The sequence below is a fragment of the Malaclemys terrapin genome, chromosome 4 (assembly GCF_027887155.1).
Source record: "Malaclemys terrapin pileata isolate rMalTer1 chromosome 4, rMalTer1.hap1, whole genome shotgun sequence".
Lineage (NCBI taxonomy): Eukaryota > Metazoa > Chordata > Testudines > Emydidae > Malaclemys > Malaclemys terrapin.
In genome coordinates this window covers 131846224-131865917 of record NC_071508.1, presented here as the reverse complement: position 1 = coordinate 131865917, position 19694 = coordinate 131846224, and the positions used below count along the sequence as shown (strand labels likewise).

Below are 19694 nucleotides of genomic sequence, written 5' to 3'. Positions count from 1 at the left end.
AGGCAGCCTTTCTGATGGGGCAGCATGCTGCTGAAGGTGCCATTTGTATAATGAGATGTTGACCTTGAGGAGCCATGACCACTCATGGTCATTAAAGATAGCACAGCACTTTTCACTAGATCATGGGCACTGATGTAACGCATTAGCAAAGCATGTGCCAGCCACACCCCTCTCTACTAGCCAGTCTGCTCGAGGATAACAGCCCACTACCACCTAATGGTCTTCAGCTTAGCTGGCAGAAATCTGTGCTGGGAGGCCAAAAGTTCTGACTTCAAGTCCTATGTGCTGGTATTGTTACATGATTTCAAGTATACTAGTCACATTCCAATATGAGTAATGGCGTTGTACTTATCTCACTGCCTGTTGCTTCAATTGGGTAGTGTGTGTGTGTGTGTGTGTGTGTGTGTCTCCTTTTAGTGGCAGGGAAGCATGCACTAGACAAGTGCCTAGATGTTGACCAAAATTGCTACCGGATGTAAACCTGAGCATTTTCTGATTATAATTCTGCCACATTGTCATACTCTAGAATTAACAGAGACCTAAATTAATCCTCCCTCCTTTTAGACTCTTAAAACCTATTAACACAGCTTGATTTTTTAATTAAATTTGTGTGTTAACCTTTTTTAGTGTATAACTTTCCTGCTACTTTCAGGTCTCTTCTGCTAGAGGGTCACAACTTTCATTGTGCAGCTGAAAACCATGAATTAATCACTGTCACTCCTACATTTAAACTTTACCTGAAGTCTCCATCAGGAGTCTGGGGGATGATCAGAAGTGCTGAGCACTTACAACTCCAGGTGAAGTCAATGGGATGAGAAGAGGCCAGCTCTGCCTGAGGGGAGTGTGGGCTATCCAACACTTTCAACAAGTGTTCTTCATGCTCTTCCAAAGTGCGACCAAACACTATTAAGTCATCCGGATACACCAGAACGGCCAGAAGATTCATGCAACGGTCTGCTCCATTAATCTCTGGAATGTGACCGGGGCCCCAGATATTCCCTGGGGCAGTCTCAGAAATTTGTAGAATCCGAGCGGACAGATGAAGGCTGCCTTCGTCATATCAACTGGTCCCATGGGTATCCGCTTCTCAGATCCAAAACAGAAAAACCAACAGCTTTTTGTTAGGCAATCTAAGGCTTCATCCACTTTTGGGGTGGTATTGGTCAGGGATTGTACACCTGTTCAAAGTATGATAATATATGCACTTGCATACATCTCCATTCTTTTTTTCTGGCCACAACAATTGGGGAGGCGTAAGAACTTCCAGAGCTCGATTCCTGTGGTCTTCAACTCCTGGATATGTTTCCAAACATCTTCGACATCTTCTAGCCTCCTTGATCTTTCATGGAAAGGCCTATCATTCAGCCAAATGTGGTGTTCAAATCCCTTGCCACAACCCACATCCCACTCGCAAGCAGAGAACACTTGGGCTCATTGCACTAGTTTTCATTTCTATCTCTCTTTCCGCACTAGAAGAATTGGGGAGTTCCCAAAGTTCAACTTCTATGGGTGTAAACTTCCTGCTGGGAGCAGTATGGGCCACAGTTGCAGCCAAGTATATCTGTACTAACAGTTCCCTGAGGGATAGTGATTGGCTGCTCAGTTTCATTAGCCACCAGCAGCTTTATTGACACTTTTGTACGAGAAGAGGTTTTGGCTATACCTTCTTCACCATCAATCCACCCAGCAGTGTATCTATATCTGGGGCTTCAACCAGGATTAACTAATTGGTGGCCTTCTGATCCACTTGAGCAATTTCATCCACTACATGGGTTGTGCTAGCAGAAATAGTAACTGGAGGCCTATATCTTAGTTTGATTGTTCCCACCAATCCTCAAGTCCACACTGGTCTCACTCTCCTTCTTTAGCTTGATATGCTTCTGAACATAGTGCATGGATATTCAGGCTGTGCGCGCATTTAGGTCCAGCAAAGGTTTTGCATAGCTGAGCCAAATCTCCAAACATGGCTGCATTTGTTCCTACAATTCAAGGCACCTGGTTTGGATACCAAGTGGATGGACCAAAGCAAGTGTCTCTCTTTCTTAATTCCAACCACATCCTTTGGGATTTTAATTTCACTAGCACATCTCAGTTATGGGTACTGTTCATCTCCTAACCCCCATACAGCCAACCCAGTTAGAGGTTGCAGGGGCAGATGGGGCAGATGTTGCCATGAAAAGGGTTCAAAGATTATAGTGACCTGAGTGCCACTATCTAGGACCACTGTACACTCTCTTCCCTCAATAGCCACTCCAACCTCAGACTTTGGTCCAGCCACTTCTACAGGCAAGCCAGACACAATTGGAGGCAAAGACTCAGCCTTCACATCTTTATGGTTACGGGACCCAGGGTGCTCCCTTACCTGGCCCCTCCAACGTTTCCCACTATCTTATTGACAGAGGGCCACAAATTGTTCCTCAGCTCTCCCAGAGCTTACAGGATTGGAACATCCTCATAGGCAGTGCCTCTATCTTCTTCACACTAATAACAGAAATGTGGGCTCCAAGAGGCAGGGGTTCCGCCAGGCCCTATCATTTTCTTGACCCCCGTCTCTCTGGTATAGCTGTCCATCTCGCATTTGTCTGGGAGTCGAGATACTCCACCTCTTGTCATTTGTTGGGGGAGACACTCCTGAGTGCTCTTTCACGGTCAGTACTGCTACTTTCTCTTGCAACTCAGCTATCTGTTTCATCATAGGGTTACTTTCAGGAGAGGTGTTACACTGAGTGGCTTCCAAAGTACACACTAGTTTCAGTCCCTCGGAAAAGCTTCTCTCTAGAGTCCTGAGTTTCCCTCTCCCTGATCTCTCTCGTCAGCGTAGCGAAAGACAGGGGATTCCCCTCTCTGTCCTCTATATGCAACTGGAGCAGCATGAATAAAGCATGTCTAACACCCTTCAACACTTGCTCCAGTCTGAGGTGATCCAAATCACTCCTTGCAACTCTCTTCTCATAGTGGACTCTCTGTTGGAGTCATTCCATCCATGCCAGATCCCGCGATTGTTTCTCTCCTGGCTCCTGATGGGTGGGCAGCAATTTTAATATACCATCCTCTCCACTTTCAGTGCTTCTAACCATGCCTTTCAAAGCTGAGAGGTATTCAGCCATAATTGCCTCTGGGTTACTGACCCCAGGGCCGGCTCCAGGCACCAGCGTAGCAAGCAGGTACCTGGGGTGGCTAATGAAGAGGGGGGTGGCACGTCCGTCCGTTAGGCGGCAATTCGGCGGCAGGGCTGTCACTCCCTCTCCGAGCGAAGGACCTGCCACCGAATTGCCGCTGTAGAAAGAAGCAGCGGTAGAGCTGCTGCCGATCGCAGCTTTCTTTTTTTTTTTTGGAGGGGGGGGGGGGGGTTGGGGTGGCAAAAATACTAGAGCCGGCCTGACTGACCCAGAGTGACCAGATAGATTCAGCAGCAGGTCTTTGTGGACTTTCCACTAGGCTCTTTTGTTTTTCCCTTTTGGAGCAGGTCCAGTCCTGTTCCATCTGAACAACCAGGCTTCAAATTCTTCCTTCTGTGCAGGGGGTAGGTTTTAGCCCTGAAAAGGTTCTTAGTCTCTGATGGCTGCTAGTTCCAGTTTCCAGGCCTGCCACTTGTCCCATGGCCTGGGTAAAGGCCTTCAGGAATGAATCTTCTGTCAGTGGGAGAAGATGGGGCAGGAGGACTATACACTGCCCTCAAATTGTTTTCCTTCTTTCCCATTCTCTGGAGCAAATGTTGAATTTCTCTTTGAAAATCAGATGTCTCATCTGAGGGTATAGGAGGCATAATGGGCATAGTGACTACAGTTTGTACAGTCCATTTCATCCCCAATTATTTCTCTGGGTGCCATCTGCACATCAAACCTCATGGACCCAGAACAGAAGGCATCCCATCTCTGTTCTTCCTCTCAATAGGTTTTGCCAAGGAAGGTGACCTTTCCCAAGGCCTGTACAATATTTGCTCTGGAGATACTCTTGCTAAAGCTTCCCACGACCACAGTCTATTGTGGATCTACTTTATCCTCTTCACACAACTCTAGGACCTGTCCTCTATCCATGCTGACTAACAGAGGGGATGTTAGGGGCATGGGTGTTACAAGTGGTGGTCCATATGAGGAATTCAACTGGAAAGTCTCTGAAGTTCAGGACACACTGCCCCTCCCAGGGGCAGTATATAAGCCACGCCTGCTCAGTGTGGCACTCTGTCCCCCTCTAGTGGTGGCTATGCCAGCTAGAGAAGCATATCTTTTAGCTCAGACAGTAGAGACTCATTCATTAAGATCAAGAGGTTCCAGGGATGTTGGTATTACATTACGAAAAACTTTCTAACTCTAAGGATAGTTAAGCGCTAGAATAGGTTGCCAAGAGAAGTTTTGGACCATCATTTAAAGGTTTTTAGAACAGATTAGCCAAACACCTGTCAGGGATGGGCTAGGTATACTTGGTCCTGCCTCAGCACTGGAAGAAGGACTAGATGACACTTGAGGTCCTTTCCAGCCCCACATTTCTATGATTCTGTTTAACAGCCTTCCGAGGGAAACAGTGGGGGCGAAAGACCTCTCTGGCTTTAAGATCAAGCTTGATAAGTTTATGGAGGGGATGGTTTGATGGGATACAGTGATTTTAGTCAATAGGTCAATAACAATGGTCAATGATGGGATATTAAAAGTTACCACAGAGAACTTTTTCAGAAGGTCTGGCTAGAGAATCTTGCCCGCAATGCTCGGGGATCAGCTGATCGCCATATTTGGGGTCGGGAAGGAATTTTCCTCCAGGGTAGATTGGCAGAGGCCCTGGAGGTTTTTCGCCTTCCTCCACAGCATGGGGCAGGGGTCGCTTGCTGGAGGATTCTGAGCGACTAGAAGTCTTTAAATAATGATTTGGGAGTTCAACAGCTAAGTCAAGGGAGAGAATTCTTCCAGGAGTGGGTGGGTCAGGTTTTGTGGCCCGCACCATGCGGGAGGTCAGTCTAGATGATCATAATGGTCCCGTCTGACCTTAAAGTTTATGAGTCTATGAGTCTATAATTTTACAGGCAACAAGAAAAGACAATTTGGATGGGGAAAGGAATCAACTTGTATAATTAAAGCGGCAAATCGTATAAAGAAAACATTGAAAGGCCTTTTTAGATCATCTTGTCCCTTCATGTCAGTACAGGATTGCTCCTTGCTGTATATTTTCCAGTGCTCTGTGCAGTCAAATGTCTCAAGCAATGGAACTTCTATCATTTCCCATGAAAGACAATTGCAGAGTCTAATAAACCTTATTGTGAGGAAATATTTCCTGCTAGTGAGCTTGGCCTTTTCTTTACTCCATTTCATCCCATTTCTCCTAGTTAATCCCCTTTAGGGATGTACAAACAAATGTATTCCTCTACACTCACCCCATCAGCTATGGTTTACTCAAGCCATACATATTAGGTTCTTTAAACATTTGTTCATGAGTCATTCTCTGCAGCCCCTTAATCATTTAGGACAGTCTGCTCAAATTTCTTTTAAGGATTGAGGTGCCCCACGCTGTATTGAATAGCTTAGGTGCAGTCTCCACCAGGTCACACAGAAAGAGAAGCTAAAAGGCCATCTAAGACAAGATGATATACGAACATTAAGAATTGGATCGTTTATTTTGCTCCAACAGAAGTTTTGCTGAATGGTAAATCTCCCATTGACTTCAATGGGACTCTAGTTAAGCCAATATTAGACATTTGTTAGAAGCCCACACTTACCTTTATAGCTGCTTGCTGGCTTCTATATCCTATTGTGCCGAGCCCTCACTACCCCTGGCACATATAAACACTCAGAGCAGGCCTCACAGACACCAAGGGAATTACCAGAGGCTGACAACGGTTGTCATCAACAATGCCCAAGACCTCACTTAAAAGTGCTGTGAACTCAGGCTAGCTGTTGCTGTGGCCAGGACAGCTCTCTGCACCCTTCCGGGAGCTTTGTAGAAACCTTGGTCCACCAGGGCTCAGTGCTGCTCCCTGAAGGGGTGATAAAAATAGTTTTGCTGCCAGAATGGCCAGGAATCCATTTCCAGTGTGGTTATAGGAAGTGTGGCTGAGACCTGGGGGAACATGGTATCCCCCTCATGCTTTCTGTAAGGTGCTGAAATGGTTTTGTCCCACCTGCACTAGCAGCTCAACTGTTTTCAACATCACTCGAGAAAGGACCATGGGGCACCCATTGCTAACAACCACTCCCAGCACTGGGTCACTTTACTAATGCAAATAGGGCCTTGCTGCTTTACCAGCCCCACACCTGAGGCCCTGCTTTGCTACCTCCATCCTTCCAGCCAAGAAAGCGGAACATGTCAGCCCCCATAAGTAGCTCTTGATCATCACTTATTGAGTAATGCCAGGTACACTCATCCTGCCACCAACCACTGATCAAGCTGCCTCTAAAATGGATCACAGAGCACATCCCTTGCTTACTTGGACCACGAGAGAGACATTGGAGTACAAGCTGGACAGGGATAACATCACATCTCAGAGCCCAGACGGCATGAGGCAAAGTCTTAGACTTACAAATGCACTTAAAGACAACCCCAGGACCTACAGGAATCCAAGTTTTACCATGGAAGAACATGAGAGCAGGATTTGACCCTTAAAAGTGCGATAATCCCACAATTTCCACTTGTTTGTTGCAATCGCCATGCTAAGAATATAACCCAAGGAAATGTCAGCGATCAGTAACATTAAGATGTAATCCAAGACCAAAAGAAGCTTTGCCTAGAGAATTCATTACTTGAAAAAGAACTAAACATAGTATCTGAACGGTCAGTTATACCAATGCTAATAGATAAAAATAAACTCATGTTCATAGAAGGTGCCAGGTGCGTATCTCCTTTAAAGGCCAGGAACACAATGTATATGTATGTACTGCTATGTAGTGCTGTTCTCTAGAATTATTTATTCTGATGAGTAGGTGCCTTTAATGGAAACCAATAAAGAGAAAAGAGCCCTTCGAGGCAGTAGGAAGCAAGAGTCACAATGAGCAGAAGAGTCTGGGTGCAGGCTCAGATATCACGGTAAAGACACCCAGATACTACAGGGATGAAAACACTATAAGGCTAGGGTCCTCACCCAACTTCCACTGAAAGTCAATGGGATTTGGGAGCTTCACTCCTTTAAGATCCTTTGCAAATCCCTGCCTTGCTGCCTAGACAGAATAGGACTTGCACTGCTCCCCAGCACATTTGACCATTTAATTGAGCAATTGTACATTATGGGTGAAATTCACCAGCATGCAGAGGGCCAGCCCTGGGCCTATGCACCACTACAGCTCTATTCTGAAAGATTACTTGGGATTTAAATTGTTCAGAGCTGGCAGCTGCTACCTTGACTGACACCAGGGATTGAACGAGGGCTGTCTAGCGCCAAAAGCATGGGCCTGTACAGCTCGAGTTAAAGAGCCGGGCTCTAGAACTGGGAGTTGTAGTAGACTCACTTCCTTTGTAGATCAGCCGAAGCAGACAAGGGACACAACATGCTGATCAGGAGGCCCTCTGCACTGGGATGAATTTCACCCAAAATGAACTTCCTTATGGGAGATGTTGAAATCCATGGCATGATTCCTAAGGATGCTCTTCAGGCAATGTTCCTCTTGAGATTTCTGAGCCCTGCTCTGGTCTAAAGCCCTGCCCAGATCTAAAACTGGCTTTGAGAAATCGGCGATTGTGAAACTTAGGGACTGACTGAAGCATGGCCTTTTAAACGAAAGCTGGGCCCATTGCTCAATGCGGCTCTCTCGGTTCACATGGCAAGAAGCCTGTCTCGCCCATGCACAAACTGTCTGCCATATTTCCAGCTAAATACAAGGTTTTAATTAAAACAGATACCAATGAGTCTCCTTGTTGGCAGCACGTGGGTTGCTCAAAAGTGCCATAAAGCATGAATTAGAGCAAGAGCCATAGTGTCAGAGCTAGCACACCAGTTCCACCCGGGCTTTAATAAAGGGTTAATCTGACAGCACTTTAGTGGGAGGAAACAGCTCAATTGCCTTTCGGTGTCCCTTGCTGTAGGGCAGTTATGAGCAGTAAGGTGGGCAGGAGGAGAGAGGTTAGGGTGACCAGACAGCAAATATGAAAAATCGGGACAGGGGATGGGGCAGTAATAGGAGCCTATATAAGAAAAAGATCAAAAAATCGGGACAGTCCCTATAAAATCGGGACATCTGGTCACCCTAAGAGAGGTACACACTCAAGAAAGGAAGGAGGCTGGCACACAACAACACAGGCAGCAGCTTTTCTCAGATGATCATTTGGTTGGATGTCAGTCAGATGGAGTAGTTACATTCAGAGCATTCACCCTCCTCCAGAGAGCACTTTACATCGGTGCCATGTAATCAAGCTATTTTGTGTGGGGGGTGGGTGCGTGGGTATCTTTCAGCTAAACAAAGACTAGCATGCAAAGGAAGTGAGCTCTCTCGAAGGCAATGGGATTTAGCTCTCTGATTTCTCTGGGCAATAGTTAGGTCAGCCAAATACAAGTCTTTACCATTTTTTTAGATACATACTACGTGCCGATAACATTTGAAACAATCGTCCAGCTAATTAGTGTTGAAGTGCAATAGATCTCCTACACCTGTACTTCTGGCATCCCTATTAATATCTGATGAGGTTAGCATTTTAGTACTACAATTACAAAATGAATTAACAGTGATTAACCTGTTATTTTAAAGTGTTACCCTGACAATTTATCATGCTCTCCACAAACTCGAGAGAATTAGACTTTCACCATAGGCAAATTATAATAAGTGCAATACTGATGACAGGCTTATTATTTGCTGGCTTATTTCTATGTATAGGTCACACAGCAGTCTCTTATAAAGTTCAAACTATTAAACAAAGGTGGGTATGAAATTGACACATAGTTGTTATACAACCTTAGGGGTATTTTCTCTGAAGGGGATATTTCAACACACAAGTTGCAATCTCTTTTTTTATTCAAAAGAGATGCAGAAGTAGACAGTGGAAATTTAGAAATCCACAAAACACCATCTGATATATTTCACTGGGAAGCAGCTTTCCTTTCTCTGTATCTGCATCACAGAAATCCCACATAAGGTTTCTTAAATATAATTTCACTATCTACTAAGAAAACTACACTACAACAATCACTAACTTGTTGTGAGGAGACAGACTAAGAACAGAGAATGGTGTTTGAAGGCCATATGTAAAATTTAAAGAAAAAGTCCTCATATATTACATGAAGGTAGAATTGAGAGTGTCTGAAAAAAAATGATCTTTATTTCTCCTGCAGGCCCCACTTGTTCTAGTATAAAATATAATATAATTTTATGGCTGATACGTAGGCGGTCAGATCATAATGGCTTTAAGGGCTATTAATAGATCTGCCACAAACCTTGTAACACAGGCCATAGAATTTCATGCCGCAATTCCTGCACTGAGCCCAGTGACTTGCATATGAACTAGATCATCTCTTGCAGACAGACATCCAATCTTGATTTAAAGATTTAAGGGATGGGGAATCCATTACAGCCCTTGGTAAACCGTTCCAATGGTAAGTCTGAGAATATCACCACTCTGCAGGCTGGCTATATGGCAGATTTTCTAATCCTTTAACATTATTACTCTTCTCTGAACCCGCTCCAATTTCTCAACATTCCTTCTTGAACTGTGTATACCAGAACTGGCCACAGTATTCCAGCAGTGGTCACACAGTGCCAAATACAGAGGTAATATAACCTCTCTACTCCTAAGGAAATGTCAGGACCTTTGGTCAGTATCACAGTGTGCTCATTTGCAGTTGAGCATCCACATCACCATCCAAATCTTCCAGTAAGTATGGCCTACGTTCTTTGTTCCTGGAGGTCACATTCACATTTAGCCATATTAAAATGCATATTGTTTGCTTGTGCCTAGCTTACCAAGCAATCCAGATCACTCTGTCTCGGAGACCTGTTATCTTCATTATGCCACACCTCCAATTTGTCACTTGCAAACTTGATCAGTAATGATTTTACGTTTTCTTCCCCCAGTCATTAATAAAAGCGTTAAATAGCATAGTGCCAAGAACGGATCTCTACAGGACCCCACTAGAAACACACCTGTTTTATGACTATTCCACGTTTACAGTTATTGTTTGAAACCAATTGAGTAGCCAGCTTTCAATCCATTTAATCTCTTTTTAGTTTTTAATCAAAACATCATGCAGTACCATATCAAAGATCTTATAGAAGTCTACTACATCAACACTATTTATTAACCAAACTTGTAATCTCAAAGCAGGATATCAAATTAGTTTGACATTTGCCATACATCCATGTTGATCAGCATTAGTTACACTACCCGCCTTTAACTCTTGATTTATCAAGTCCCATCTCAGCAGCTCCATTATCTTACATAGCATCTATGTCAGACTAACAGGCCTATAATTACCTGAATTATCCCATTTACCCTTTTTAAATATTGGCACATTAGGGAAATTCCAGAAGACTGGAAGAAGCTAGAGTTCCAAGACTTCCTGGAAATCAATGTTCATGGTCCAGGGAGCTGTAAAGCCAGCTCTTTTAAAACTCTGATGCAAGTTATCCAGACCTGCTGATTTAAAAATGTGCAACTGTAGTAGCTGATGTTTAACATCCTCTGAGATACTAGTGGAGAAAACAGAATAGAGCAGAGGTTTCTTAAAAAATGGAAGACCTTTAACTCAGAACTGGATTTGCTATAAAGCATTTTTTTATGGGGTGCTCCTTAAGTCAATCCAGAACTCAAGAAGGTGCAATCTGTAGTGGCCTGTTAAGCAGTGCTTCACACTGGAAGAAAAAGACTCTTGAGCTTCAGGATCTGCATGGGCTGCCTATTGGTTTCGGGATGATTTAAGGGGATGGTTTTAGTCTAAAGAGCCTGGCACCTTCCTATTTGGCAACATCTACGCTGGGAAAATGTATTGGTTAGAAAATGTTAGCACCAACGTGAAACCTGACTTAGCATCTAGAGTAGACAGGAGCAAGTCATGTTTAAAAATGTTTGGTGGTCATGGCTGGGATCAGGAGAGGCACTGAGAGGAATCCCCCTAGATTTAAAAGTGAGGGAACAGCACTCCCCTCCGGTCTGAAATAGCCAGTCTACTAGCCTTCAGGATTCTTCTACTTCTTGGGCCTGATGCAGAGAGAGGAGCATGATGGGGTTGGGCATGTGTGAGGGTGGGGAGTTCCGTAGTGGTTGAGGTTTGTTAGCAATTGTGGGAGTTTTCTTGTTCTTGCAATTTGTGTCAAGGGTGCAACGGGGCATAGGGAGGTGCTGCTTTTTATATTTGTATAAATATTTTTTAGAAACTGAAAAAAAAAATGCAATTAAAAGTTTCTTATTTCCTTAGCCTCAGGAGGAACTTTTATTAGAAAAAAAACACATACGTACATAATTCATCTATTATATAATTCTCCTCAATGCTTTTGACAGTTAATGTACTTCCAACAAACATTTCTCCTTAATACAACTTACTTTCTTCTGTTCAGTCCTGCAGTGAAATCAATATGAAAACTAAACTATTTTCATCTGCCAAGAGCGGTAATCTATACTGCACCCATCCCTGGGCACCTGACCTGTAAACTGTGACTTGACAATTACTTCTGTGTCATAGCAATGGATTGAGGTTAGAAGCAAAAGATACAATATCACTGCAAAATTCAGCAGAAGCTGGGTTTTCAGGACAAAAGCTATACTGATCCTCACTGAAGACACTAACATCTGAACCTAAGCAGGAGAGCCAGGGTGGTCTTGTGGTTAGAACCTGGGAGTCAGAAGCCCTGGCTCTGACGCTAATTTATTAATCCTTGCTGTGCCTTCCTGTGTGAATCAACCTCTCTGTGCCATAATGAGTACCATAATGTCCAATATCCCTGGGAGGTAGGTGGGGAGGTGGACTCAATATACAAGTGCTTTGAGATACTTAGCATTTATAAATATCCCAGTATAATATTGAGGGCACAGATATTGTTTGAATCCTCTTCATTGGTGTCGTTCCTATGCAAGATCTTCCTTTAATGTGCAATGAAACTTCTGTACATTAGCAAAGAAAGTACCATGATATCACAGTAGCAAATGATAAAAACATAGGAATGGCCATATGGGTCAGACCAATGGTCCATCTAGCCCAGGATCCTGTCTTCCACCAGTGACCCGTGCCAGATGCTTCAGAGGGAATGAACAGGAGAGGACAATTATTGAGAGATCCTGTCGTCTAGTCCCAGAATCTCTCAGTCAGAGGCTTAGGGACACCCAGAGCATGGGACTGCCTCCCTGACTGTCTTGGTTAGCAATTGATGGACCTATCCTCCATGAACTTCTCATTCTTTTTTGAACAGAGTTACACTTATGGCCGTCACAGCAAGTTCCACAGGTTGACTCTGCATTGTGTGAAGTACTTCTTTATGTTTGTTTTAAACCTGTTGCCTATTAATTTCATTGGGTGACCCTATCTGTCGATTACCTGTTACAGAAGGCCAAGATCAAAGGCCTGAGCTGTATAAAGAAATGAGTGATCTGCCCAGCCTTTGTTTTGGTTCTGAATTTAAGGCAGATAAGCTTGTAACCACAGGGAAAACCCAGTTGTTCGTTTTGAAGGTGCACCTCAGTCCCTCCTATTCTCTCCCTGTAGCACATGATAGTCTAAGTCTCCCGTAGGCTGTAATACACTTTGGCTACATTTTGGCTTTAGTGTGCAGGTGTTGGGTGGTGTCCTGTGATATACAGGAGGTCAGACTAGATGATCTAGTGGTCCCCTCTAGCCTTAAACTCCAGGTCTATGACTCAGGACTAAAACCTACAAAGTCCTAGGTTGAAGTTGGGGGTGACCTGTTTGCAATAAGGTAATATTTCTTACACTGGGAATGTCTTACGTTGTACAGTGCTTAAAGAACTTTGATTCATGCGTATGAGGCTTTGAAAATAGAAATTGTGTTCTTTAATGTACCCAGCCCCCATCATAGTGTCTGGCCCTTCTGGCCATTGCTGGGTGGTATTTCATATACATGTTTCTCCAGCATCAAGAGGAGTTCCCAGGATGAACAGACTCCCTTTTCTATTTGTCAGACATAATAATTGAGGCTCTGAATACAGTAGTTTGAAAAAAGTCTAGTTTATTGCACTCTCTCAAAGCACAACAAAAATAAAAGAAAATCAAAAGTACTGAAATAAAGGAAAGTAAGGAGGTTAAAAGTGTTACCTGGGTTCAGGTTTAATCAAATTCCACAAAAAAGTCCCATCAATTTAGAAGGGCTTTCAACACCAATTAATATTAATGAACAAAGCAAAGTACAGTATTATGCGGTGTACAAACAGCTAGCAAGCTCGAGCCATTACCAAGACGACTTTTTAAAAGTGTAATAAAAAAAGTGTCAGTATTAAATAACACGGTTGTCTCTGAGCATCTGGTCCTTGACAGGGAGTGGGGAAGATGTCTTGTCCCTCTTCTGAACTGGCTGACTTGGGAGCTGCCACAAGATACTTTTAAACTGAATTTCCACTTGCCAAGGGGTTCTCAAAACACCCTGCCATGTTTGTATAAAACAAACTGGGTAACTTCAGAAGCTGAATCCATTAGAGTGCAGTGCCAGGCAGACTAAAAAAAGAAACTCTGTGGCAGTCTCCATATACAGATGAGAAAGAAATCAAAACAGATCAGCTGTCAAAGGGAAACAAACCTGACCTCTGCCCAAATCACCCCAGATTTAAAAATCAGACAGAACCAAGTCAATAATACACATGCTATATTTAAAAAAAAGTGAACCAAGTTAGTTCTCTCTCTACAGTCAGATTTACATTTAAACCTTTCACTCTGTCTATTCCAAACCAAGCACAGAACGTGCAAGAGCTATTTTGAAAGAGAGCAGAGGTTAAAAGGAAACGTCTTTCTATGCATTGACTCCTAGGCTCTCAATCCTGAATTTTCTCTCCACTTTTTCCTCATCTCCTCCTGAAGCTGGCTCATTTACAGCACTGGTTAGCAGCTGTTTAAACATTCTGATGATGTATGAGTTTAGAATGAACACAAAAAATATTCTTCCGCTTACATCAGTGAACTCAAGTTCTTTTAATCTACAATTCTAGTCTTTAAAAATGAGGTATCCTTTAGAGAACATTTAGAATATAAAGAAAAATAAACAGCACTGATTAATTTATTCAGCACGTTGCCCAGTTCATTAAACACCTCCGCTGCAACATTTAAGACACTTCAAAATTTAGCTAATGTAGCTAAAAATCACAATATTGTTAAGCACCTCCCCACAATATCACAAACTTTTTATGGGAGATAGAATTAATTCTATCAATTGCCATATTTTTTAAACTGTCTGAATTTGGTACTTTAAAAAATAAGTCCAGGCCATAAAGCACTGGCTACAGGCACAAATACAGTGCATCAAGTACCAAGAAAGCTGCCTCACACAATCCTGCCAATGTACCAGAAACCTGATCCACAACTTTGCTGCTAATCCAGACCTGGGCCTCAGGGAGCAGTCAGTCAGTTTCTTGATGGTATGAGGGGTGGACAAATATCCACCTGAGATTAGGGTAATTTCAAACTTCTCATCTGTGAATGAAACCAGTTATTGAACCCAAATGTCCAGAGATGGAAGGTCAGTGAAGCAATGGAGATTTTGAAATGAAAATGGTCCAAACAATATTCATTTTGATACCCGTGCTGTAGAATACGTTTTTAGTCCCTATTGGGATCATCTTAAATTCGTATGACACAACAGACAGACGGCATTTCTCTAACTGGAGTTTCAAGTACAGGAAGAAATTGAGAAATATTGAATGTTTCTGCTATTGAGAAATATTTAATGCAACAGAAAGCCTTCTCAAAAGAAGTACATATATATTAGTGTGCATGCTGTTGTAAAATATTCACTTTCACTGCTAATAAGGTTAACAGAGTTAAATTTCCAAATGAGCTGGTAGGGTAATACAATTGAACAATTTCAGTATGCCACACTTACTGTCTCCCAAGAAATACTGGAACAAACATATGAATGCACAGTTTGGGGGTTATTTGACAGGTCAGTTTTTTAGTAAAAAAAAAAGTGCTAATATTGCATTTTAAATACAAGTGGCTTTAAACCCCAACATTTTCTCTGCATGTTACTGGAAATACAAGCATTGCTCTCTCGTTATTCCACTGCCTCACATGCTTGAGTGCCTTCATATCACTTCCCATTCATCTTCAAAATCATCAGGGTGAAGCAAAACAGAAGTGTCACTACTTTTTTGCAAGCTATGAGAGTGACTGAATGTTTTCGTGAGGCGCTGAAGAAGGTATCCTGAAGAACCAATCGCCCACAGTTCATCTAGAGGTGTCACTGCCAAGCAAAAGTTATCCAGATTTTAATTAAAGCAGTATGTTCCAGTTGCAAACACTGAAAAGCAGCTTATATTTCACTAAATTTTTCTAACTGGACCGAGGTAAGAATTTGGGGGGGGGGGGGAGAGGAAGAGAAGAGGGAATTATAAAAGCTAAATTGATTAAATAGTCATGGTCAAATAACAAAAACAGCAGCACTTAAAATAGTATTTATCTTTACTAATAATCAATTTGAGCACCATCAGGTAGAACACACAATAGCTATCATAAGATCAGTCAGTGAAGGTTTCCGCTCATCATGCAGAACTGACTTGCCTGTTAAACAAGACACACTCCCTGGAATCTTCTTCCAGTAGTCTCCTGCTGGGTTTTTGTCAGTAATGCCATAGCGACGTGCTACATCTCCATTTGGACAGCACGCCCAAACAGTTCTTGTACTGATAGCCAGCTGACATGCCTGCAACCCTAAATGGAAACATATGAAGGAAATAACTAAATGCTTTCTTATTAAACTGTATGTAAGATAGTTTCATATAAGTAAAGCAGGTGAGATGGAGGTAATTCTGTAAATGTCCCATGGGAGACATCTCTAGCTTTAAAGGTACCAAGGCTGTCAAGTTTTCCACATTTCTTTCTTGACTGTCCCTTTGACTTTAAGATGGTTGCTCAAGCATGAGGGCAGAATTTAGACTTAAGATGGACATGACAACTTCCTCGTTATGATGGAAGTGGGAATAATCTTACATTTATTTAACACCCTTTAGCCAAACTGAGCTCAAAGGATTGTGCAGACTAACTATGTGGATGTATATAATTTCCTCTTCCCTGTACAAGAGTGGATTCCCCCCTCCCCGCCCCCGCCCTCCTCCTGACAGAAATGCAGTCATTTCTGGAGTGGAATTTGGGAACTTTTTAGATGCACACAGCAACACTACTCAGCCATTTAGGACAAAGGTCAGGAAGAATACTGTATCCAACTTCAACCAAACTTTTTGGCAGGCAGATGGAATTTGTCCAGGACAAGGGGATTAATACATGTAGATTTGAAAAATGAGATTAAGTTTTTAATAATCACATGGGGGCAGGACCCTGTTTTTTTTTTTTTTTTTTTAATCACATTCAAAGACAGAACTTCCAGGTGCACAGCAGGCCCAGACACCTTGCGGAGCATTGCTTTAGTACCAAGTCAGAGGGAAGAGTGCACCACCAGCACCACTGATTGCAACAACTTGGAAATGGTGTGGTGCAGCCTGTTCTACAATGGAAACACTTCCAGAATCTGAAATTTCTCATCAAGGGGCACTTACAACTTTTAGTGAAAGTGAGACCATATTTAAGAGACACGTACTCAAGTCAAGATAAGGATTATCTGGTAACCAAATCAGTCTTGTTAATCACAACAATCTAGCATGCTTGGCATTGGAACAGCTCACTAACAAAAACAGAATTAAAGTGTTTCAGGGATTGAATGTGTGAGAGGAAGCACATAGGAATATTATCATTATTTTTACCTGGTACATGTTCCCAGTCAGTGCCTACTGGCATTTCTTCTGTAATTCCTATTCGTACATGGACATTCCATTTGCTATCAATTGCCCATAGCATCTGATCATTTGGACTTGAATGAATACTGACCAAGTTTATTCCCACTGGCTAGAAATAAAAACAGTACTTAAACTCTCAGCCAGTACAACATTTAAAACAGGACAATTCACTCTCTTACAGATATCTGCTATGGCAGTAATAAAATATGTCAGACTACAGACAAAAAAAACCCAAAAACCCAAACCCTGACAGTTTTCCAAATACAGACCACACTGCATCGTTACCATGTAAAATGTAATGTTTCCTCTATGTTAACGCGTTAAGGTTGCAAAAAAGGAAATAATCTGGGCCGGCATAAATTGATGCTACTTTGTTTTCAAAATCTAATTGTTTTATTAATTAAAAATGCATATTTTAATTTGCAACATCCAAGTTCAGTAATTGCAAACCTAAATTTTATTGTTCCAATGTTCATATAAGCAAATCAGTCAGCGTTGCAACTGGGATAGGGCGAGATTAAAAATGATTTGTAAATTCAGTAGAAACCTTCCTATGCAGAGCAACAGATGCACCAATTCATTATTTTCTTACTGCCTTCTCAAATTCTCCCAGCATATTTAGATCTTGACCGGTATTGACAAAAAACACACTGGACATTTTTAAAAAGAGTCCAACTGTCTCAGATTTGGGACCATTTGGTGACTTGCCTCCACTGCGCCCACCCTCACTATTAGTGAGGGGGTCTAGCTTTGCAGGTTATGTCTACACGGCGAGCGAGGGGTGTGATTTGACACATACTCACACTAGCTTTCATTGAGCTAGCACAAGTATAAATAGCAGAAGAGGTGCAGGATGAGCCATGCCAAGTACAAACTCACCAGTTTCAGGCAGGTATGTACTTGGCTACCGTGCTACCGCAGCTACACGGCTATTTATACTTGAGATAGCAGAAGTATGCATACACAAGCAGAGGAATTACACCCCTAGCTCGTAGTCTAGACATAGCTGCAGATACATCTTCTGAGGTCTGGATCACCCAAATTTTCACTAGAATATCTGAAATCTTAGTTTCCTGGGAGCCCAAGTGAAACATTTCCCTCACTCTATTCCAAGGCATCAGTCCTTATTCAGTGAAGACTCCCACTGAACTCTGGGGAGCTTTGAATGAGCAGGGGGGAAACTTATCTGCCCTTCAAAACCAAATGTTTCTGACCAGAATGTTTGTTGTGTATCATGTAAGGGGTTGTTTTGTAGCAAGGTAAGAGTCTGGAAGCTTAACAAATGCAAATATAATCTGAAAAAAACTGCATAGCGGAGCAAAAACAGTGCTTCCCTCTAAATGAGCTTTAGGAGGGCTCCATTGAACACGACAGATACAGCTTTAAAATGGTCAACATCTTACAAGGAAATGAGGTATTTACTATGATGTATTGACAATCATTTGTAAGCACCTAGAGTCTACTACGGTAATAAGTAATAACCAACAAGGATTTGTCAAGAACAAATAATTTCCTTCAAACAAACAACCTTATTTCCTTCTTTGACAGGTTTACTGGCCTAGCGGATGGGGGAAAAGATGTAACTGGGAGGACGTATCACTTGGGATTCTGCAGGAGTCTGTCCTGGATCCAATACTAGTCAATATTTTAATTAATTACTTGAATAAAGGAATGGAGAGTGTGCTTATAAAATTTGTGAATAATACCAAGATGGGAGGAGTTGTAAGCACTTTGGAGGACAGGATTAGAATTCAAAATAACCTTAACAAGTAAGAGAATTGGCCTGAAATCAACATGATGAAATTCAGTAAGGACAAGCATAAAGTACTACATGTAGGAAGGGGAGGGAGGAATGAAATCAAATGCACAACCACCAAATGGGGAATAACTGGCTAGGCAGTAGTACTACTGAAAATAATCTGGGGGGTTGTAGTGGGTCATAAATTCAATATGAGTAAACATGATGCAGTTGCAAAAAAAAAAAAAAAAAAAGCGGCCAATATTCTGGAGTGTATTAACAGGAGTATCATATGTAAGACACAGGAGATAATTATCCCACTCCACTCAGCACTGGCGAAACTGGAATACTGTGTCCAGTTCTAGGCACCACAGTTTAAGAAAGATGTTGCCAAATTGGAGAGAGTCCAGAGGAGAGAAACAAAAATGATAAAAGGTTTAGAAAACTTGACCTATAAGTAAAGATTCAAAAAAACCGGGCATGTTTAGTTTTGAGAAAATATGACTCGGGGGGGGTAGGGGGGGGGGGCGGCGCAACAAACCAGATAGCCCTTAACATATTTGAAGATTGTTGTTATAAAGATCAATTGCTCTCAATGTCTACTGAAGGTAGGACAAGTAGCATTATCCGCTTTATCCGAAGCAAGGGTGATTTAGAAAGGTCAGATATTAGGGGGGGGGGGGGGGAAAACTAACTATAAAGGGAGTTAAGCTCTGAAATAGGCTTCCACAGGAGGTGTAGAATCCCCATCACTGGAGGTTTTTAAGAACAGGTTAAACTAAGTCCACCCCTGACAGGTGCAAGCATTCTTGACCCTGCCTCAACACAAGGAGCTGGACTACATGACCTTCCAAGGGTCCAGCCCAGTGCTTCTATGTTATCACATATGTGCTGGGCTGCATTGTCAATGTGAGATACACACAGTTGCAAGCATCTCTGCAGGTACCTAATTTAGGAGCATGCACATACATGCATAAATCTACACATAGCCCTGTACCAAACAGCTTGTGCACATGCGGACTTGCCTGTTTTTCATTTAACTTTAAAATTCTGGCCCAATGTCTGTCTGGCTCTCTCTCCCACCCCCCACTTTTTTCCTTTTCAGGCT

The 19694-nt window shown here is 42.4% G+C and overlaps 1 protein-coding gene across 5 annotated transcripts in view; it reads right to left on the bottom strand.

Moving 5' to 3' along the window:
* Positions 1 to 13065: 13065 nt before the first annotated feature.
* The window catches only part of TECPR2 (tectonin beta-propeller repeat containing 2), a 75381-nt gene continuing 68752 nt past the window's right edge, over positions 13066 to 19694 (bottom strand). For all 5 annotated transcript variants that reach the window (XM_054025339.1, XM_054025340.1, XM_054025341.1 and 2 more), the window contains 3 exons: positions 16816 to 16957; positions 15620 to 15769; positions 13066 to 15302 (listed from right to left, as the gene is read on the bottom strand). In XM_054025339.1, the coding sequence (XP_053881314.1) occupies positions 15145 to 15302; positions 15620 to 15769; positions 16816 to 16957 (450 nt within the window). In that variant the 3' untranslated portion in view covers positions 13066 to 15144. The remainder of the gene's footprint in view (positions 15303 to 15619; positions 15770 to 16815; positions 16958 to 19694) is intronic.